The 21,903-nt window shown below is 38.5% G+C and overlaps 4 protein-coding genes across 5 annotated transcripts; 3 read left to right on the top strand and 1 right to left on the bottom strand.

Moving 5' to 3' along the window:
- Positions 1 to 1,191: 1,191 nt before the first annotated feature.
- Positions 1,192 to 5,058, top strand: LOC115993716 (anaphase-promoting complex subunit 10). 2 transcript variants are annotated; one of them, XM_031117671.1, is made up of 7 exons: positions 1,192 to 1,331; positions 3,064 to 3,303; positions 3,386 to 3,446; positions 3,565 to 3,657; positions 3,802 to 3,872; positions 4,586 to 4,690; positions 4,794 to 5,058. In XM_031117671.1, the coding sequence occupies exons 2-7, from the start codon at positions 3,125 to 3,127 to the stop codon at positions 4,861 to 4,863; spliced, it is 579 nt and encodes a 192-aa protein (XP_030973531.1). In that variant the 5' UTR covers positions 1,192 to 1,331; positions 3,064 to 3,124; the 3' UTR covers positions 4,864 to 5,058. The 2 variants fall into 2 exon arrangements, with proteins under 2 accessions (XP_030973531.1, XP_030973532.1); XM_031117672.1 differs by having other exon boundaries at positions 3,071 to 3,303.
- Positions 5,059 to 10,668: 5,610 nt separating this feature from the next.
- On the top strand, positions 10,669 to 12,983 carry LOC115950373. Its single transcript, XM_031067580.1, has 4 exons — positions 10,669 to 12,238; positions 12,327 to 12,497; positions 12,570 to 12,906; positions 12,959 to 12,983. Exons 1-4 carry the CDS (start codon positions 11,446 to 11,448, stop codon positions 12,981 to 12,983), a joined length of 1,326 nt encoding a protein of 441 aa, XP_030923440.1. The 5' UTR covers positions 10,669 to 11,445.
- A 1-nt stretch (position 12,984) lies between these two features.
- Positions 12,985 to 13,636, top strand: LOC115950374. The gene is made up of 2 exons (XM_031067581.1): positions 12,985 to 13,043; positions 13,124 to 13,636. Exons 1-2 carry the CDS (start codon positions 12,996 to 12,998, stop codon positions 13,634 to 13,636), a joined length of 561 nt encoding a protein of 186 aa, XP_030923441.1. The 5' UTR covers positions 12,985 to 12,995.
- Positions 13,637 to 15,127: 1,491 nt separating this feature from the next.
- Positions 15,128 to 16,608, bottom strand: LOC115950375. Its single transcript, XM_031067582.1, has 2 exons — positions 15,504 to 16,608; positions 15,128 to 15,396 (listed from the first exon to the last, which is right to left on the bottom strand). Exons 1-2 carry the CDS (start codon positions 16,606 to 16,608, stop codon positions 15,128 to 15,130), a joined length of 1,374 nt encoding a protein of 457 aa, XP_030923442.1.
- Positions 16,609 to 21,903: the final 5,295 nt, after the last annotated feature.

Below are 21,903 nucleotides of genomic sequence, written 5' to 3' on the forward strand. Positions count from 1 at the left end.
GTTTGAAATATGTTGTTTCGTGGGAAAAAGAGGGGAAAAATGTTTGTCTTTAAAGGCATGTTTCTCTCAACTATTTCCACAGTAAAAATGTGTTTGCCGTTAATTAAAGTTTGACATCGTTTGTGTGATGTTAGATGTAGATAAATTGATGTTTATTATTAATTTAATTTAATTGGAAAACTTAATGTATATAAATAGAGATGTATTTAAGTTTTTGCATTATTTATGATTTTTAGATAGCTCAACTGGTAAAGAGGGGCAAAATGTTTGCCGTCTCCTTGCATGATAAAAATTTTGTTTGAAATATGTTGTTTCGTGGGAAAAAGAGGGGCAAAATGTTTGTCTTTGGAGGCATGTTTCTCTCAACTATTTCCATAGTAAAAATGTGTTTGCCGTTAATTAAAGTTTGACATTGTTTGTGTGATGTTAGATGTAGATAAATTGATGTTTATTATTAATTTAATTTAATTGGAAAACTTAATGTATATGAATAGAGATGTATTTAAGTTTTTGCATTATTTATGATTTTTAGATAGCTCAACTGGTAAAGTCTGTTATCACCAAAATGTATCTTAGTATGATGATAAAAAAAATTGTCTGATGCGAGAAAAAATATTTTATATTAAATGATATCATGTCATTTGTATTAAAATCTAATAAAAGAGAGATATATTTGCAAAAAATAACTAACCCACTAGTAGCACCATTGAAAACCGAAAGATGTTGTTTCTCAAAAAAAAAAAAAAAAAAAAACTGAAAGATATTATGTCCACAATATTTTCACAACAAATTATAGGTGGTAATTTAGTGTGCGTTTGGCTTTAAATTAAAAAGCCAGCTTATTTTTCTATTCAACTTATTCTTGTTATTATTCATGGGCCTCACTGCAACTTTTTGTACTATTCATGAGCCCCACTATATTATTTTAGCTAACTTTTACTTTTATTTACAGTATTTTCAGCAAAAAGTTTTCAGTTTTAGGAAAATAAGTGGATCCCAAATAGACCCTTATTATTGGTTCTAATTTGAACTTATTACTAAAATTACTTTTTACTCAACCAATAACAATCTGTAATAACATACCACATAAAATTTATTGTGAAATTGTCCTTGACATTAAAAAAAAAAAAAAAATTGCACTATTTAATAAATTTTCCTTCAATTTTTACTTATATTTTTGAAAGTGACAGACCTCTTCTTTTCCCTCCTTCTTCTCCCTTCACTTTACCGATTCACCTCTCTTTCTCTCTGCCACATTTCAGTTCCTCAAACTTCACCACCTCCCCTCTCTTTGTTTTGAGTATTTGGGAAAAGTATCAGAGACGTTGAAGGTAAAAAAAAACTTTAATATCGTTTCTCTTTGTTTCTTCAATGTCTATTACTGGGGTTTTCATTAAACTTAAAAACCGTGTTTTTATTGAATCTAATTTCAAGTCTGAGGATTTTCATGTTGATGTTGATAAGGGAACTATAGAGCTGGTGAAATTTTCTGATTGCATCTGGGTTTTTACTAAAACCCCAAAATCCCTAAATTTAATATTGGGGCTTTTCTATTTTGATTGAGGGCTTGTTTGGGGTTTACATATCTTGTAATTGGTACTTTGGGGAGTTCAATGCGTGAGAGATTATAGTGATTTGTGGGTTCATTTGGTTAGGATCGTGGAATTCCTGTAAGATCCGGAACCTAAGCTTGAGTAATTGAGATTTTTATTTTGGCATGGAAAGGCTTTGTTTAATGCTTGTGTTTGAGTAATTTATGTTTTTAAAATCTTTATTAAAAAACCCATATGCTTCCTTTGTACAATTAGTTTAATGATTGTGTCTGTGTTTAGTGTCATATGTTTTGTTCAAAACCAGTCCCAAAAACTTACGAGGCTTGCGATATAAGTTGACAGCTAGTGTAAAATTTAGTCCTTTTGTTATGAAATGATCTAGTATAGAATCTATAGATATAAGCTGGGTCATCCACTATGTAAATGGCTGAGTCTAATTGTTGTTGTTGTTGGGTTGTTGATACATAATCTACTTCATGCATATAAGATGTTGGTATGTGAATGCCAATTTCGATTGGTTCATAGTTCATTTGTTTTCATTTGGCTACTTGTAATTTATGACCCTGGAATCATTCTTTTTTTTTTTTTTTTTTTTGGTTGCTGTTATGTATGTTTAGAATTTTTACTGTTGTAGAATAGAAACTAGATTACTGGTTCATGATAAAGTAGTTGACAAAGTGTGTTTTAGAAGTTTTTAACCCACGAAATATGTCTTTCATCAAATAGTTAGTTAGTTTGTGTGTGACTTTGTTCATTTCTTGAAGTGACTTTGGAGATGTGAAATTTTGAAGGAAATAAAAAGTAAAAGAAAATATTTCTGATAAGGGAATTAATGTCTAACTTTAATAATCGTGTGTTAATCTCCTTGTTGGTTTGGAATGTGTTGATGGTTATCTTCAGTTCTACTGGTATAAGTATTGGTGCTACTTTTTTAGCATAAATGAATATTGTAATGATGAGAATGACCATTGGGCTTTTATCATCTCTAGTAGTTATATGTAGAACTTACTGAATGTTTAGTAAAGAAAAGAAAAGAGAACATCTGACATGGATAATTTGATTAGCATATCCCCCCCCCTCCCCATCTCCTCCTCATGAAAAAGACTGTTTTAAGGAACAACTATGCTAGAACTAGTTAGCCCTAGATACACTGTTTTAGATAACTAATCTGTTTTGGAATTTAAAACTGCAAATTAAGAAATGGAGTTAAGGTAGTAGTTCTCATGGGATGAAAATAACATTACAAAACTGTGATTTCTAACACGATTTTGAACGAAACATGAAATTCAATATTTACACCCTGCAAGGCCTTTCCTTTTCAAGTGGAGCCAGCACTCAGCAGAATACCTAATTAATCCCAGTAGTCTATTTCAATTTTATTTTACAAACTTATTACATATATAGATAATTTTAGATTCTTAAGTTTGACTATTATAGTTTTTATTCAAGTGGCTTCTTTGTTACAAAGGTCAGGTCCATTTTTTAGGGTTTATGTTTGATCTCTCAATAGATTGCAGGTTCCTTCAGAGATTATTAAAAGACTAATAGCAACAAAGTAAAAAGTTAGGCTTATGGCGACGGAATTGTCAGAGGGAGAAGAAGAAGGGAAAGTTACTGGTGGGAATCAGGTGCTGATAGTGGAAGATGACCTTAGAGAAATGGGGAAAAAGGCTGCCTGGAGTGTAAGCTCTTGCAAGCCCGGCAATGGCATCTCTGCCCTCCGTGATGAGAACCTCGAGACCTATTGGCAGTAATTAATTAAAAAATCTCTGTAATCGAACCTCTCTCTCTGTCTTTGAAACCCTGATTACATTTTTCCTGTTTTATCTCAGATCAGATGGTGCACAACCTCATTTGGTTAATATTCAATTTCAGAAGAAAGTTAAGCTTCAAGTATGTCATATGCAGATTCTTTTTTATAATCCTTTTTTAAATCTTAATTTTTTTTGTTTAGTTCCTTTGTTTGTGTATGTGGGTCAATAGCAATTAATGGGGTTGTTTGTTTATGAAGTTAGTTGTTCTTTATGTGGATTTCAAGCTTGATGAGAGCTACACACCCAGTAAGATCTCCATTCGTGCTGGCGATGGTTTCCACAATCTGAAGGTAATTTCTTTGATTTGGGTTTTTAAGAATACCCTTCAAGCATTTATTTTACTAGTATTTAAATTGGAACATGTTTAACACAAGCAGTAATCTACATTTTTTTTTCTTTTGTTTTGTGGTTCTTCTCCCTGCAAATATCATTAGGAGATAAAAACTGTGGAACTTGTCAAGCCAAGTGGTTGGGTATATCTGTCCTTGTCTGGAAATGATCCTAGGTAAGCGGATGAGGCTACTTTTACATTTACTATTTTTGCTATTTTTCTTTCAACTACTCACAAATTGATCTTCAATTTCTTTTCTTGTTTTGACAGTTTTGAGTTACCAGTGAATAATGGATTTTATTTTGAGTGCTTTTTTTCTTATATCATTGCAACTATGCACAAAATTATTAGTAGAAGAACTTACATATAGGAAAGTATGAGAGATTCTTTTCAAAACATCTTGTGGATGTTTTCAGGGCCCATTGGCTATCTTTTTACATTCTGTTGCCAGATAAAGAACCTGTGAAATATCACTTATTGTTCACATAACTTATCAAGAACAGCTATCATCTATGATTAATATAGTCTCTAAAAGAAGATTACCTCTCTACTATCCAAGCACCTGTAATTTGTAAATGTTCTGGACCAGACGTGCATGGTACAGTGCCAAAGCAAAACAGAATTTGCGAGACAATTCCTGTTTTATATTTTGGAATTTGGAATGACATTGGTATATTATGCATTTGTGCTTAATTTGTAGTTATATTGCTGAGTGAAAGTTGATTACAATTTGACTTAACCATGTTATTTTCTTATATTTCTCTTGTCCTTGAGATCAAGGAAATTGATTGGGATGTGTTGATCCTTGTGTGGTTAGTTTTTGTCTGCATTAATTTTTGTATTGAATTGTGAACTTGTGAACTTCTTTACACCATTTTTTTTGGCAGGGAAACTTTTGTCAACACTTTTATGTTGCAAATTGCTGTGTTGTCAAACCACCTGAATGGGAGGGATACTCATGTGCGGCAGATCAAAGTTTACGGCCCTCGACCGTGCGTGTCCTTATATTTTTTCTTCATCAATTACTAATTGCCAATAAATTAACTAATCATCATGTATTACTAATTGTTAATAAATTACCATTTGTCATTGCAGGAACCCTATACCGCATCAACCATTTCACTTTACTTCAAGGGAGTTCATTACCTACTCTTTTGTGAGATGAGAGAAGCATGCAGTTGATAGCCTGATCATATTAATAACCATGAGGATATATCTCTAGTCATGTATAGTTACATTTGATTTTCTCAATACCAAAGTTGGGTGGGTTTTCAATTGATTGTTTTTAGCACGAATTGGGAGGCCATTTTTCCTCACATTCCTGACATCTTGGGAAAATTCTATGGAATTTTCGTGTTGTTACTTCACATTCAAGTTTTACACCAACGCTCTGTTTGTTTCAGCATTAACGTTTTCTAGAAAATGATAGATTTTCCAAAGATCATTTTGTAGAAAACTGTCTCATTTTCCAATGTTTGGTAACGACTTTGAAAATGAGCTTGAGAATGTTTTCTGGTGTTTGGTATGCATTTTTTTTTAAAATATTTCTTGTGTAATTTAAAACATGTATATTATGTATACCAACTAATATAATCATTATAAATAAATAAAAACCAAGAATGAATTTGGTTTTCGTACTAAAATTTTGATAATAGATACAATCAAAATTAATTAGTTGTCAAATTTTTATGATCTCTACCACTCATTTGCTCATATATAACTACAATAACGTACAGACGCACACACACACACACACACATATATATCAACCATTTGTCTATGTATATATTTAACAAGGGAATACATTTTCAATAAGTATAAATAATAATAACTTTTAATTGTCTACTCTTTTTGTTGGTATACTAATTGTCTATTATGGTCAACCACAAGTTTTCAATATTACTCTAAATTATGTATTTACATAATATACTGCATAATATATCATCACTGCATAGTATCTACATAAAGTATCTTCCATTAAAAAAAGTATTTGCCAACAAATGCAATTACCCTAAACAATTATCATTTATTATATAACAATATTATTTATCCAAGGTAAAGATTGTCCCATGTAAAAGCAATTTAGAGCAATATAGGTACTATGTTTAAAATTTTCATCTTTTACTTTATTCTTCTTCTTTTTTTTTTTTTTTTCTTTTGTTGCACTTTATGTACGAAAAATAAGTAACTTCTGCCTGGAATCCATCAAACGGAAAATTTCTTAGAGAAAAAAGAAAATCAAGCTTGAAGTTCAAGGCAAAGAATTGGGATTTTGGTAGAGATGAATGAAATAATTACCATTGTAAATTTGTTTTCCTTTGCAAGTCTAAGCTATTGACCAATCAGTGAAGGAAAAAAAAAAATCTAATAAGAGAATTTGTGTTATAGAGGGGAAAAGAAACATGAAGAAAAGAGAGAAGAGAGAAAAATCGATGGGAAGAGGAGACACCAAAGTTAGTGACAATGAGGGTGTGAGGAGAGAAAAAGTAAAGGGAAGAGAGTAAAAGTGAGAAATCTTACCATGAGAGAGGGAAGGTGCCAAAAAATTATGTTTATCATGGCTACAAACAAAGATAATATTTATAGGAGATACAATATGTGAGAGAGAGATTGTTTTCCAAAAAAAAATTTTGGAAAACAACCTATAGAAAATAAGCCTTATTTTTATTAGGGTTTTCCGTTGACCAAAGATAGTTTTCCATTGACCAGTTTTTTTTGTGCTACCAAATACTGGAAAATGTAGAAAACTACCTTTACAGAAGGTTTTCCAATAAAACAAACAGAGCGCAAGTGCAAAACTCTTTGGTCAATAGTGATTCTTCTACTATGTTTGTACTTCCACCACAAGGTATTTGACAAAGTTGGTGATCATTCCATTGTTAGTGTCTGTTTCATGGATTGAATTCAGAAGTCAGAGGAGTTACAGCTAAAGATTACTATCCCGTTTCTCTTCCTACTCTTTCAATACATACAAGCATTAAAAACTAAAAAATTAAAAGATGACTAACACGAGAGAGGTTAAGGTCAGTTGTAATCGTTTGATCCATTCTCTTAGGTTCGGAGCCATAGCTAAGGATAAAACTAAAATAGGATTTAGTTTATCTTCAATACTTTTTTTAATTGGATATCTCATTTTGTTTTAAATAATACTGACAAATGGTAGTGGATTTTAATCTTTACTTTTTATTTAGTTAATAGGTGATGTAGTAGTTTTTCGTTAAAATAAAAAGAGATTCTAGTTAAAAAAGTACTGGAAGTAAGTTAAACCCACTAAAATATATATATATATATATATATATAACTTTTCTATCATACATATTAAACTTTGGCAGTTTCACTTTACCTCCTATTTGAATATAAACTAAAATTTTAACAAAAGAAAGAAGAAAAAACATATTATATTTCAAAAGTGATATTTGAATTTTATATAGACTAAAATTTTAACAAAAGAGAAAAAAGAAAATCTATTTTAAAAGTGATATTAAAAAAAAAAAAAAATACTTGTGACCTCGAATTCTTTATTTAATATTATATTCTTCTTCATAAAAATATGTATAATAAGCAGTAAAATTTTGGGATAATTACTTATTAACACAAATTTATATAAGTTCTATTTGTTCTCTATAATTGACCTTACAAAGTTGGGAGAACCAATTGGATCTAATAAAAGTAAAACACAATAATAGGGGGTTTAGCAAAATAATACTTTTTTGAAAACTTTTTGACCGTTTGTCTCTTATGCAAAATTAAATGTGAAAATGCATTAAAAAACAAGGAGAATGCAGAACAATAAAAGAAATCGACTTCCACCACCGCACATCCTTAGTGCGGTAGTCACTCCATAAGTATAGGATGTTTGTAAAGTGTGGTGGTAAGGGTCGGAGTTCAAGTCTTCAAAAGAGAGCTCTACACACATATACACTTAGATTAGGTTAGAGTAGAATTTCTATCTTATATATATTGATGAAGTCCGAATTGTCAGTCAAGTGTGATCGTCCAGATTGGAGTCGTCCTCAGCCAACCTGACCTTGAAAGATGAATAGTGAAAAGAAGAAATGTGGGTCACCGGTGTGGTGCCTGCCACAGAGCCTCCAATGCCAAAGTCAGAAAAATCGGCTAAAGAATGTTAAGAAATCAGTATGAAAGAGCTAGAGTATTTCTTTGTATATGTACCTCTCTTTTGGATTTCATGGCTATATATACATGTACACAGGTGCCTCCTTCTAGCCGTTGGTGTAGCCTTAATGGTGACTTTATTCTCTCTTGGTAACGCCTCTGCAGGGTGTTAATGGTGGGTTATCCTCCTAACGGTATAAAGGCTAATCATTACTTTGTAACGGTTCATTAATTAGCGAGAATGGATTAGTTCGTCCTTGTTTGGCGACCATTATTGGCTGGACGAATCTGGGAATCCTCTTCGTCCTTGCCTACGATTATGGACGACGATGGTATGATCGGGTCTATCATATATAAAAAAATAAAAATAAAAAATCGACTTCCCCATTGTCCATTTCAAAAATAAAAAATAAAAAATTTGAAAAGGTATGAACAAGTAAGACCGATTCAAAATTTTAAATAAACAAATACATACATATGGAAAATAAATAAATGTGGTTGAAATTTGGCATGTTACATTTGCTAAAATAAATAAATGTGGTTGAAATTTGCCATGTTACATTTGCTTGTTTGGAATGCTGCATTTTCAATTCAAATGATTCTAAGTAAATTAAGGAAACTCACATATGAAGCTATTAAAAGCGAAAACTCCAAACATGACAAATGGGAGAGCCTTAACATAGGTGTACGATATGTGATTTAACATGCATGATATATAATTGACTCACATACCTCAAATGGCTGGCAATGGTTCCTAAGATCTTATGAGATCAATCATCCATGAGATCTTAAGTTCAAAACCTATAACTTTCATCTTAAGCCACCTTTCTTGTAACTATTAATTATTTGGTATGTGCGAGACTAGAAGACTACATATACCCAATGTACATATATCCAATGAAATAATCAAGTTCTCAAAGAGGTCTAAAGCCTGAACACCTTTAATAGTCCAAATAAAATAAAAAAATTAGAAACCCCTCCCAAACACAAAATTCTTGCATAGTTTTATCGATAGTACATACAACTTTGATATCTTTCCGCTACTTATTTCAAAGAATTAATTTTTTGTAACAAACAAATTAAGTATTATGCCAATTAAGAGCAATACATTTGATATTAAATTTTGTAACATTTAAAGTGATGAAACTGGTATTTAATACAATATTTATGAAGAAAGGAAATAAATTAATATATTTGTGTTTAAGAGTTTTTTTTTTTTTTAATTTGAGTTATGTTAATATCTTATGTGGTTTTTTATTTTTAAAAAGCTAATGTTGGAGCATATCACATTAGCCATTTGTAAAATGTTTATCCATAACATTACTCATACCTAACCCTTATATTATGGATGCTATGGCAATTCAACCATTATTTTTAATACTAATTTTGTGACTTTTAAGAGGCGAAACTGTTTTACATCACGGATGGTTGATACATGTCTAAACAACAAAATCCGTTGTCCATCATTACTAAAAGATACTGATAAACGGCTATCAAGACTTTTTAACATTGTAAAATACACAAGTCCTTGACTTTGGGTGTTACATCGATAAACTCTAGGGGCCACCGATCAGCATAAATCATGGAAAACCAAAACTTGAGAATCTCTTTTCCATTTTCTTTTTCTTGCCTTGCCCTTCTCTCTTACGTAAAAGCCAATTGTAGTAGCAAATTGGTACCTAGTTTAGGCTCTCATCATGCCTATTCTATAGAGACTTCTAAATACCAAGCATAAGAGCACTCTCATCAGGTGTGCCAAATGCCAAATATTTGGCATTTGGCACACCAAACCCCAAAACAGGAGCCTCATGAGATGTTCCAAATGCCAAAAATTTTGGCACACAGCTACAGTACCGTCTCAAATATGAGACGGTACGGACAGCCATGCTATTTTTTTTATTATTTGTTTATTCCCTCAGACTTTCTCTCTCATTATTCACTCAGACTCTCTCTCTCTCTGCTCTCATCTGCGTTCCGTTCTTTTCTCTCTGCATCATCGTTCTTCTCTCTCGCCGATCTCGCCAAAGCCGCCAATCTCGCCGCTGATCTCGCCGAAGCCGCCGATCTCGCCGGAGCCATAGTCGTCCTCCACAGCTCCCTCTTCACTCTCATTCTCTTCATCTCTCATCCTCAAGTCGCCTGAAGCCGATCTCGCCTAAAGCCACCTCAAGCCGCTGAAATCGATCTCGCCTGAAGCCGATCTCGCTGCCGATGTCTCTCGCCTGAAGCCGACCTCGCCGCCTGAGCTGTGGGTTTGTTTGATTTGGGATTTCTTTTTTCCTGGTTGTGTTTTTTTTTTTTTTTTTTTTTTTTTTTTTGAGGCAGCGTTGGTGGCCGTTGGTGTTGTTGCCGGTGGTGGCCGTCGATGTTTGTGCCGGTGGTGGCCGTTGGTGATGATGATGACAATGATGATAGTGCCGGTGGGTTTGTCCTGATCTGATTGCCGCTCTAGTTGTTTTTTTTTTTTTTTTTTTGAGGTGGCGGTGGTGGTCGTTGGTGTTGTTGCCGGTGGTGGCCATTGGTGATGATGATGATGATAGCCGGTGGGTTTGTCCTGATCTGATTGCCGCTCTGGTTGTGTTTTTTTTTTTTTTTTTTTTTGAGGCGGCGTTGGTGGCCGTCGGTGTTTGTGCCGGTGGTGGCCGTTGGTGATGATGATGACGATGATGATAGTGATAGGTGATGATTCTCCCTTTATCAGTGGGTTGATAGGACTCGAACGTTGATCTTTAGGCTATTTCCTGTAATACAAAGGACACAGAATCAGAGGGGACCGGTGGGGGACCGGCCAAAAATCCTCCGATGATCAAGTTAGTTACTTTGAACTCTTTGTAACGAAGAAATGTTCTCTCAAAAGTAAAAGTGTCTGACCCCCCTTACCTTTCATCGAAGAAGCCTTATATAGTGTGTGTGTGGAACGGTTTATCTGTTTAGGAACCGTTCCCAATGTCGAGGAGTCCGGCGAATTAGGAGTAACTTCCATAACCGCTGTGGAAGTTACTTAGGTCGGACGCTGATGAACTCGTCCATCCATAGTCAGGATGGACGACACCTCAAGGATGATCTCGTCCATCTTCAGTGGAAGATAACGAGATCATCTTGGAAGGCTTGACGTTCATAACTGATAAATAGATCTCACGAGGTATTGCTCGTCCATGTATGGACGAGGTTCGCCAGTACGCTTGTAATTTTCATCGCCTATTGTAGCTTCTTTTGTTGGACGAGACATATGGACGAGTTATGGACTTGGGGATTTATTTATGACACCATCAGTTGCCCCCTCGTCCATGTGAGTCGTCCAAATGGTTGAACGTCTTTGGACTGGTAATTGGTTATTAATTATTCGCACCACGTGTCATTTTTTTATTGGTGGCTAATTTCGTCGATTTATATTTCCGAGGTAGATGCCACGTGTCGCTTTCGTATTGGCTGGGTCGTTTCGATTACCTAGGTCAGCATCCTATAAATAGTGGAATGCCTCCCTTAACCCTTTTCATTCCAGAGATTTTCTTCCTTGACATCCGTCGTCTAGAGCCTCGTCTAGGAGTTTCTCTGCGTCTAGAGTCTTCTTCCGTCTAGAGCCAGGTACTCTTCTTCTCCTCGTCTTTAGGTTTTAAGTTTCTTGTTAGAGATGTCCGCTGCCTCCTCGTCTACTGATAGCCTTAATAAGGCCATAGACGAGTACTGTGAGGATACTAGTGAGAGGTCTAACTCTAGCAGTGCTAGTGATGAGAGTGGAGGAAGCACGGACGAGAACTACTCTTCTGGGGCCCCTGGGCTCCCTATTGAGGTCGTCCAAGAACAGCTTAGGAGAGCTTCTGGCTCTCAAGCTGGTTCTCCGTCCAATCCTACGGACGAGGTAGAAACCGTCTTCAGCTGCGCTGTAGGCGTCCATTCTAAGACGGACGAACAGAGGTTAAATAGCCTTAAATCCTGGTATCAAATCCCAGACGAGTTTAACCCTAGGCTGCCCGTCCGTGGAGAGTGGTGTTGTGAGCCCCGTTTTGGTATAGGCGTCTATGAATCTTACTTTTTAGGTGGCCTTAGGTTTCCTTTAAATGCCTTCGATAGAGAGTTATTAGTTAAGTTAGGTTTAGGTGTTTGTCAATTCAATCCTAACGCATGGAGACTAATTATCTCCATGCAAATTTTGTGGAGGGAAGTTTTTGGTGGGGACCGTCCTCTTACAGTGGACGAGTTCCTTTATTGTTATAAACCTTCTGCCATAAGTCAATCTGAAGGTTTTTATCAGTTTACTGCTAGAGGGAATGATTGTAGGTTGATCAAGTCCCTAGCTTCGTCTGATAGGAAATGGAAGACGGAGTTCATTTTCGTTTCAGGCTTCTGGGCAGGGAACCCTGTGGACGTTGGCAGGGATCCCTTTCCCCCTTACACTGGGGAACTAGGGAACCTTCGTCCAGAAGGTACGTCCCTTCCCCTTGTTTATTTTTATTCTTACTTCTATTTGATATATTTACAATTTCTAACCTTTGTTTGTTCATTGTGTTGTAGCTGCCAAACGTCCGTCCCTGAGTAAATTCCATCGTGACCGCGTCCATAGAGCTCGTCTACATACAGACAGGAGCTTTCGTTCTCTTGTCACGCTAAGACGCTTAGCCAAGTGGGGTTTAGGTCCTGAGCCTTCAGACGAAGCTATCGCCCACGAAGTTACTGTGCGAAAAAGTAAGTTCTTAGCTAAACCTCCTTTTCTTTTTCTTTTTTGTGTACCTTCCTAACTCGTTCATCTCGTCTTAGGAATGTCAACAATGAAAGAGAATAGAGGGAAGGAGATTGCAGGAGAGGGGAAACGTCCTGAGGGTCAAGCCCAAGATCGTCCTGAGGGTCAGACTCGTCCAACGGTTGGGGACAAAAGGAAGTTCTTGCCAAAAAATATTGACTTGGAAGGGCTCCCCAGTCGTAGGGACAAAAGGGTCAAGTCAGGCTCGTCCAAGGTGGTCAAGTCCAAACCTCCCCAGTCCCAGCCTGCCGTCCAGATAGTTGATGTGGACTCGTCCACTCCAGTGGAGTCCACGCCGTCCAAGACTCCACCCAGAACTCCTTTGGCCAAGTCTACCACGCCTGGCTCGTCCCAGCATTCCACGAACATTATTGAGAACGAAGACCTGGCTTGGAAACGTTTCCAGATGGCTGTCAAGGACGAAGATATAAACGTGCTACAACATGGGTTTAAAGGAATTTGAACATTCAGGCGTCCATGACCTCTTCAAGGTATGTCAGTATCTCTCATCCTTATTTGGGTAGCCACTTTTCCTCATTTAATCACTCTATGTTGCTTTGTCTATTCATAGGCCATGTCCAAGTTTATAGCAGCGTCTAGACAGGCAACAGAGCTGGACAAGACGAGAGTCTTGTTGGAGACGAGGATTCAGCAGGTGAATGCTGAGTGTAAAAAATGGGCTGGGGTTGCTGAAAAAGCTAAGGACGAGGTCAAGGAACGTAACAAGCTGATTGAGGAGCTAAGGACGGATGCAGTGGAGAAGGATACGCGCATTGATCATTTGCAGAAGATGAATGATGAATTGAATGCTCGTCTCTCCAAGGCAAAAGAGGACGCTGTGGCTGAGTTCAAGTCGTCCAAAGAATATACAGACACTTTGGATCGCAATTATGCAGCTGGTTTTGAAGATTTCAGAATGGACGCTATTGAGAACTTCCCTGAAGTTGATTTTAATGCAATCAAGCTTAACCTTGCTGCTGCCACAAGCTCTCTTCTCCAGACTGGCTCTGATGACGTCAACGTGGAAGACGATGCTAGTACCCAGCCTCAGGACGCACCAGTTGTGAATGCTCCCCCTTCTTAGGACGAGACTTTTAACCTTAGTGGTTTTTCTCTTTTTTTTTATTTGGTCCTTTGTTTTTGGACCTTCCTTTATGTAACAAGAATACATTATACTCGTCCATGGTTTTAGGACGGGTTTTTAAGTAGTTTCTGCTTTCCAAACTAATCAGGGTTTTTTGGACGTAGGAAGTCTACCCTTTGAATGAATTTTTATTATCTTTGCATGGACGAGTGATTTCATTTTCATGGACGAATGTTGCCAAGCTATTTTAACTCCAACTTTAGCTCGTCCATATCGAGATTACATATTTTTCATGTAGTCTAACTCGTCTTAGTAGGTAGTATTTTTAATTAGCTTGATTCGTCTTAGGACTTGCAAACTAATTTTACTTACCATCTTACTTATTTTGCCAACTTTTTCTCTCGTCCAGATTTTGGATTGTTTCAGTTGGCTCCGTCTCGTCCATGAGTTGGACGAGTGTGGATGTGGTTTTTTCCTTAGAAAATTTAGACGTTACATCTCTGCGTCCAGAGATTTTGTTCGTCTTGGATCTTTCAACCCTCTTGAGGATTGACTTGGACGATAATATCATGGAGAAATTTCACACAACATTTAGCACATAACATAAATATTGTTTACAGACAAGGCATATGCACACTGATGCCTTTTTATTTAATAAATACATACTTCATGACTTCGTCCATAACCATAACACAACTATAATAAGTAATAAGATCATAGTTTCAAACTCCACACATAAGCAACACCAAATATAATAGTATCAAACACAAACAGCATCATACGTAGTAGTAGGGTAATTAGACTTATAAGACCCAGTCTCGTCCATAGGTTCACTCTTACTGGTAGTACCTCCTCAGGTGCTCCACATTCCAAGGATGTTCCAGCTTTCTCCCGTCCAGGGCCTCCAGGTAGTAGGATCCTTGCCTTTTACAGTTGATAACTTTATAGGGTCCTTCCCAGTTTGGGCCCAATTTCCCATGTGCCGGGTTCTTGGTCGACAAAGAGACCTTTCTCAGGACGAGATCTCCAATGTTGAAACGCCTAGGCTTCACCACCGCGTCGTACTGCATAGCCATGAGATTCTTATACTTTGCTGCCCGGTGTTCTGCATTTGTCCTTACCTCGTCTATTAAATCGAGGTTCAGACGAAGCTGATCTTCATTATCCTTGTCTTGATACATCATCACCCTATGATTAGCCATATGTACTTCTGCAGGTATGACTGCATCACTTCCATAGGCTAGTTTGAAAGGAGTCTCTCCTGTAGGTGTCCTCACTGTGGTCCTATACGCCCATAAAACTCCTGGTAATTCATCTGGCCACACTCCCTTTGTCCCCTCAAGCCGAGTCTTGATGATTTTCAACAAGGATCGGTTTGCAACTTCAGCCTGGCCGTTGGCTTGGGGGTGTGCAGGCGAGGAGTAATGGTTCTGAATTCCAAAATGTGAGCAGAAGTCCTTGAAGAGTGCATTGTCGAATTGTCGTCCGTTATCAGACACCAATACCTTCGGCACTCCAAATCTGCATACGATGTTCTTCCACACGAAGTTTTTCACATTCTGTTGCGTGATATTTGCCAACGGTTCTGCCTCCACCCATTTGGTGAAGTAATCGATGCCCACCACTAGAAACTTCATCTGCCTTACTCCCAAAGGGAAGGGACCCAAAATGTCCAGTCCCCATTGTGCGAAGGGCCACGGTGCCACCATTGGGGTGAGGTATTCCGATGGTTGCCTGGGGACGTTGCTGAATCGCTGGCACTGGTCGCAGACCTTAACGTATGCTTTAGCATCAGCTTGCATGTTCGGCCAGTAGTACCCTGCACGGACGACCTTGTGGACAAGTGATCTTGCTCCCGAATGATTGCCACATGCCCCTTCATGAACTTCTCTCAGCACGTAGTTTGCTTCGTCCGGAGCTAAACATCTAAGGTAAGGTTGAGAGAAACCTCTCTTGTATAGAACTCCATTCATAAGGACGTATCTAGCTGACCTCACCCTCACCTTTCTGGCCTCGTCCTTTTCTTCTGGTAGTTGTCCGTCTTTCAAATAGGATATAATGGGAGTCATCCAATTTTCTTTGTTATCAACCTGCTGTACTTCCTGGGCATCTATACTTGGCACATATTGAACTTCGTCTGACTTCTCTAATGATTCGTCTGCTGAGGCCTCCTTAGCTATAGTATCAGCTTCCACGTTCTCCTCCCTTGGGATTTGAACGAAGTCAGCTTTTTCAAACCTTTTCACAAGGCGCATCACCCTACCAAGATACTTCTTCATTCGTTCTTCCTTCGCCTCATACGTCCCATTCACTTGCCCCATGATCAGTTGGGAATCCCCCATGACACATATGGACTTTGCTTCCACGGACTTTGCCAATTCTAGCCCTTTGAGGAGGGCTTCATATTCGACTTCATTGTTTGTCGCTTGGTACTGTAGACGGACTTTATGTTTCAGTTTATCTCCCTCTGGGGACTGCAGGACCACACCAATTCCTCCTGCATGCCGTGTGGACGAACCATCCACATGAACGATCCATCTCTTACTGTCCTCTGTTTCGTTATGACTTGGGGTAAACTCCGCAATAAAATCTGCTAGGGCTTGAGCTTTAATGGCATGCCTTGGTAGATACCTGATATCGAACTCACTTAGCTCCACAGCCCACTGGATTAATCGTCCTGCAGCTTCCGGCCTATTCATTGCCTTTTTAAGAGGATGATCTGTCATAACATTAATGACATGTGCTTGGAAATAATGCCTCAGCTTCCGTGATGCTGTGATTAGTGCGAAGGCCAACTTCTCCATTAGCGGATACCGTCCTTCCGCTCCTTTCAATGCCTTGCTTGTATAGTACACAGGTCTTTGCACTTTATCCTCCTCTCTTATCAATGCCGAGCTCACGGCGTGCGGGGTTACTGCTAGGTACAAATATAGTTCCTCTCCTTCCACTGATGGACTCAGCAGCGGTGCCATGGTAAGGTATACTTTCAAATCTTCAAAAGCTCTCTGACACTCGTCGGTCCATTCGAATGCTTTTTTGAGAACCTTAAAAAATGGCAAACATTTATCAGTAGCTTTAGAGACAAACCTGTTAAGCGCAGCGACTCGTCCAGTGAGGGATTGGATTTCCTTGGTATTTTGCGGTGGCTTCATGTCCAATATTGCTTGAATTTTATCTGGATTCGCTTCAATTCCCCTGTGGGATACCATAAAGCCAAGGAATTTCCCTGATGATACTCCAAAGGCACATTTGCTAGGATTTAGCTTCATGTGATACTGCCTTAATGTCTCGAATGTCTCCTGCAGGTCGTCTAGATGTCTTCCTTCGTCTTGACTTTTCACCAGCATGTCATCTACGTAGACTTCTACATTCCGCCCAATCTGTGGACGAAACATGTGGTTGACCAACCTCTGATATGTTGCCCCTGCATTCTTCAAGCCAAACGGCATCACCTTATAGCAGAATAAGCCTTGACTGGTTACAAAAGATGTCTTCTCTTGGTCAGCCTCATCCATTCTTATCTGATTGTATCCTGAAAAGGCATCCATGAAGCTAAGCAATTTGTGTCCTGCAGTTGAGTCTACTAACTGGTCAATGCGCGGTAGCGGGTAGCTATCCTTGGGGCAAGCCTTGTTCAGATCAGTGAAGTCCACGCACATTCTCCACTTTCCATTCGCTTTTTTGACCATTACTACATTGGCCAACCAATCCGGGTAATACACTTCCCGAATGAACTTTGCTACCATCAGCTTCTGGACCTCGTCCTTGATTGCACTATCTCTCTCAGGGGCAAACACCCTCTTCTTTTGCCGCACAGGCTTAGAGGAAGGACATACATTCAAACGGTGGGTAATGACACTAGGGTCTATACCCGGCATATCCTCGTGACTCCACGCGAACACATCAATGTTTTTCTTCAAAAATTGGACGAGGTCCTTTTTAATCTTCTCTTCTAAATCTGCTCCAACCCTGGTACACCTCTCAGGGTTAACTTCATCCAAGGAAATATCTTCCAATGCTTCAGTAGGCTCTGCTACAACCTTCTTTTCTTCAATATTCATTGCTTGAACTTGTTCATCCATGGCCAGCATGGCCAAGTAACATTCTCTTGCTGCCAGTTGGTCACCTTGTACCTGTCCTACCCCATATTCCATTGGAAACTTGACTGATAAATGGTAAGTGGAGGTAACAGCTTTCCAGCTATTCAAAGTTGGTCTTCCAATGATGGCATTGTAGGAGGATGGACAATCTACCACAAGGAAGTTGACGTCCTTGGTAAGTTGTTGTGGATATGCCCCCACTACCACGGATAAGGAAATGGTACCCACTGGTTGCACCTTCATCCCACCAAAACCTACTAGGGGGGAGTTCACTGGACGGAGCTGGTCTCGTCCTAATCTCATTTGCTGAAAAGCTGGATAGTATAAAATGTCTGCTGAGCTTCCATTGTCCACAAGCACTCTTCTGGTTGTGTAGTTTGCAATTAGTAGGGAGATGACGAGGGCATCATCATGAGGGTGATGAATTCTGTCAGCATCCTCGTCCGTGAAAGTGATTGCCTGCTCGTCCATAGACATTGCTCTCGGTGATCGTCCGGTAAGCTGGACGTTCTGTACTACCTTCAAGTATGCTTTCTTGGACTTGGACGACCGGCCAGTTGAACTTCCCCCAATGATGACTCTTATCTCCCCGAGTGGTGGTCGCGATGAATCTTCCATCTTTCCCTTCTGTTTCTCGTCCATCTGGTCTCGTCCAAGGAAACCCCTCAACTTCCCTTGCCTTATGAGATTTTCAATTTGTTGCTTCAAGTCAAAACACTCGTCCGTGTTATGACCATGATCCCTATGAAAGCGACAGTACTTGTTCCTGTTGCGCTTGTTGGGATCACCCTTCAATTTCTCCGGCCACTTCAGTGAGGGATCATCCTTGATTTGCATAAGGACTTGCTCAAGTGGGGCGTTTAAAGGGGTATACTGCTGGTTCCGTACTGGAGGGCCTGGCTTCTTACTTTCTCGATCTCTCCTTTCCTCCGTCCGTCCCTTCTTTGGACGAGTTCCTTGCTCGTGATGACGACTGGGATTTGCATCCATTCTCTCGGACCTCTTCCTCTTCTTAGCGATGATTGCATCTTCTGCATTCATAAAATTCTGAGCCGAATGGACGAGTTCGGCCATGGACTGGGGCTCTTTTTCATAGAGCTTGTGTATAAACAGATCCGAATTCACCCCGTTGTGGAAGGCTGCCAGTAGAAGCTTATCATCTGCTTCGTCCACACTGAGAGCTTCTCTGTTAAAACGGGTGATAAACGACCGAAGGCTCTCGTTCTCTCCCTGCTCTATCGTCAACAAACTGGACGAGGAACGCTTGTGCCTTTGTCCTCCAATGAAATTGTTAACAAATAACTTACTCAACTCTTCAAAAGAACTCACCGAATTTGGAGGTATTTTGCTAAACCAAACTCGTGCTGAACCCTTAAGGGTGGTAGGGAAGGCTCTACACATTATCTCATCAGGCACCCCTTGAAGATGCATGGTGGTCTTGAAAGTGGCTATGTGATCAAACGGGTCACGTGTTCCATCATATGAATCCAGAGAAGGCAACTTGAACAACTTGAACTTTGATGGTAGGGGGTGACCGTTGATGGAAGCCGTGAAGGGAGAGTCAGTCCTGTGAACCAAATCTTCTATCGGATTCGCCCTTTTCATATTTTCCTTCATTTCCTCCATAACTCTCTTCATTTGATCCATTTCTTCCTTCAGGTGTGGTACCGTTCGCGAAGTGGTGCCTCTAAACTGACTTCCAACTTCGGTATTCTCTCTTCCGCCATGACTTTGTGTTTGTCCACCTTCACGCTCTTCATGCGTTTGCCTCCTCATATTGATCTCCATTCGTAATTCTTGGTTTTGGCGAGTCAACTCCGCCATAGCGTCTGCCATAGATTGTGCATGTTGGGCAGATGACTGCATGACCTGGGCAGACTGGCGATCACGATGCGGGTTGCTGCTTCCCTGATGGCCTGGGCTAGTAGCCCTTGATCTAGTCCGAACCATCGACCCTTTGTCACGGAGAAGTAAACTGTGAAACAATTTCTTCCCACAGACGGCGCCAACTGATGATTCTCCCTTTATCAGTGGGTTGATAGGACTCGAACGTTGATCTTTAGGCTATTTCCTGTAATACAAAGGACACAGAATCAGAGGGGACCGGTGGGGGACCGGCCAAAAATCCTCCGATGATCAAGTTAGTTACTTTGAACTCTTTGTAACGAAGAAATGTTCTCTCAAAAGTAAAAGTGTCTGACCCCCCTTACCTTTCATCGAAGAAGCCTTATATAGTGTGTGTGTGGAACGGTTTATCTGTTTAGGAACCGTTCCCAATGTCGAGGAGTCCGGCGAATTAGGAGTAACTTCCATAACCGCTGTGGAAGTTACCTAGGTCGGACGCTGATGAACTCGTCCATCCATAGTCAGGATGGACGACACCTCAAGGATGATCTCGTCCATCTTCAGTGGAAGATAACGAGATCATCTTGGAAGGCTTGACGTTCATAACTGATAAATAGATCTCACGAGGTATTGCTCGTCCATGTATGGACGAGGTTCGCCAGTACGCTTGTAATTTTCATCGCCTATTGTAGCTTCTTTTGTTGGACGAGACATATGGACGAGTTATGGACTTGGGGATTTATTTATGACACCATCAATAGGAATAAGGAGGAGGAATATATTATTTTAATGTGTAGGAAATATTATTTTAATGGATAAAATTGAAATATAGAACATCTGAAAAATGGTATGTTGTAAAATGATGTGCTAAAATGATAAAGTGAGTTTTTGATGTGTTAAAATGACATTTTTTATGAGAGACCTGATGGGAATGCTCTAATCATCAAAATCAGAAGCTAAAACAGAGATGTTTAAAAAAGAGAAGCGGGAAACATCCATAGAGTGGAGACATTCAAAAACAAAGAAGAGGGACAACAGCTTTCAAATTGAAGACATTAATGGCAAAATGAAATGGTTGGAGAGTGAGCACAAATTCGTCAAATTTTAAAGTCACATTAATGTAAGACCTATGCTGCAAAGCCTATGTAGGCTTACTGCCTAAGAAACATGAAGTCATGATACAATTTTATTTGGTCATGCACTTGAGATTGTATGTTAAGAAGAGAAATGGTCATGTTCGTTTGGTATTGGTCATTTTTTTGTTTTTAGCTTTTATGTACAATTTTTTAAAACATTACATCTCTTTTTATTTTTTCAAAATATAAATATTCTCTAGGGAACTTTTAGCAAAAATCTAAATAATAAGCACAATTACTTTATGTTTTATTTGTGCATAAATTGCTTAATTACAAAATACACTACTAGAGATTGTATATTTAGTGGCCATCAGTCTAATTGACAAGTTATGAGTCACTTTTCAAGCATTTGTGTAGCTTAAAATCTAACCAACTTAAAATTACAGACCAGAAATATTTTTCATGCTTATGAAATCTACGAATCCCAGTTCATCTGTAAAGCATGCACCACAATTTTTCAGAATCTGATTAATCAGCACAAACAAGAAATGTGGTGAGCCGTAAGCCTCAAGAAGATGGGCTTTTGAAACTAAAAAGGGTTATAGGATTTACATTTCCTGTCCTTTTCTTTCTACTGGGTTTTCAAGGGGCTTAACGTGTCCCTATTAAACATTGATTTCAGTTTAGAGAGTAGCTCAAAAATAATCAAATAATTAAGATCAGATCCCAATGCAACGAGCTTTTAGATGCGTATGACTTGTTTGCCATTATGGAACCAACGTTCCCAGACAAAATAATAGAGTAATATATTTAGATAGAGAGTGATGCTAATTCCTAAACCAGCAAATAAGTCAAGAATCCAAGTTGTTTTCTAAAGCAATATTGTGTCACCCAAAGAGGTGCCATACATCACTAATTAACGCAAATTAAGATAGCTTAACACACATTTTTATTTTATATTTTATTCTACAGCCACGACTTTAAAGAGGTGAATAGCCTCTCCTATTACAAACATAGGGGATTAGCCTGGTATTACACTAAAGTACTCATGAAATCCATAAAGTCCTAGGTTTGAAAATTTTAGCCAGAATCTCGGTCCCTCTCTATATACCCAATAAATTGGTCTCTCTGTACAATTTAGATAATATACAAAAATACATACTTTTCAACTATTCTTTTTTCAATTCTCATTTACAGGGACAAGGATGAAGCATGGAAGATTTGTCCAAAGATACAATGGTTTGTA

This window comes from Quercus lobata, chromosome 6 (assembly GCF_001633185.2).
Source record: "Quercus lobata isolate SW786 chromosome 6, ValleyOak3.0 Primary Assembly, whole genome shotgun sequence".
Classification (NCBI taxonomy): Eukaryota; Viridiplantae; Streptophyta; class Magnoliopsida; order Fagales; family Fagaceae; genus Quercus; species Quercus lobata.

What these genes read in the sequence shown, in the direction of transcription:
- LOC115993716 (XM_031117671.1), top strand. Translation starts at nt 3,125, where the DNA reads ATGGCGACGGAATTGTCAGAGGGAGAAGAAGAAGGGAAAGTTACTGGT. An exon ending in TTGTCTGGAAATGATCCTAG is followed by an intron (nt 3,873 to 4,585) that starts GTAAGCGGATGA and finishes TTTTTTTGGCAG; the next exon opens with GGAAACTTTTGTCAACACTT. An exon ending in AAAGTTTACGGCCCTCGACC is followed by an intron (nt 4,691 to 4,793) that starts GTGCGTGTCCTT and finishes TTGTCATTGCAG; the next exon opens with GAACCCTATACCGCATCAAC.
- LOC115950373 (XM_031067580.1), top strand. Translation starts at nt 11,446, where the DNA reads ATGTCCGCTGCCTCCTCGTCTACTGATAGCCTTAATAAGGCCATAGAC. An exon ending in CGAAGTTACTGTGCGAAAAA is followed by an intron (nt 12,498 to 12,569) that starts GTAAGTTCTTAG and finishes ATCTCGTCTTAG; the next exon opens with GAATGTCAACAATGAAAGAG. An exon ending in ACCACGCCTGGCTCGTCCCA is followed by an intron (nt 12,907 to 12,958) that starts GCATTCCACGAA and finishes AAACGTTTCCAG; the next exon opens with ATGGCTGTCAAGGACGAAGA.
- LOC115950375 (XM_031067582.1), bottom strand. Translation starts at nt 16,608, where the DNA reads ATGGCACCGCTGCTGAGTCCATCAGTGGAAGGAGAGGAACTATATTTG. An exon ending in AGTTCATGAAGGGGCATGTG is followed by an intron (nt 15,397 to 15,503) that starts GCAATCATTCGG and finishes GTCTGCGACCAG; the next exon opens with TGCCAGCGATTCAGCAACGT.
- LOC115950374 (XM_031067581.1), top strand. Translation starts at nt 12,996, where the DNA reads ATGGGTTTAAAGGAATTTGAACATTCAGGCGTCCATGACCTCTTCAAG. An exon ending in GCGTCCATGACCTCTTCAAG is followed by an intron (nt 13,044 to 13,123) that starts GTATGTCAGTAT and finishes GTCTATTCATAG; the next exon opens with GCCATGTCCAAGTTTATAGC.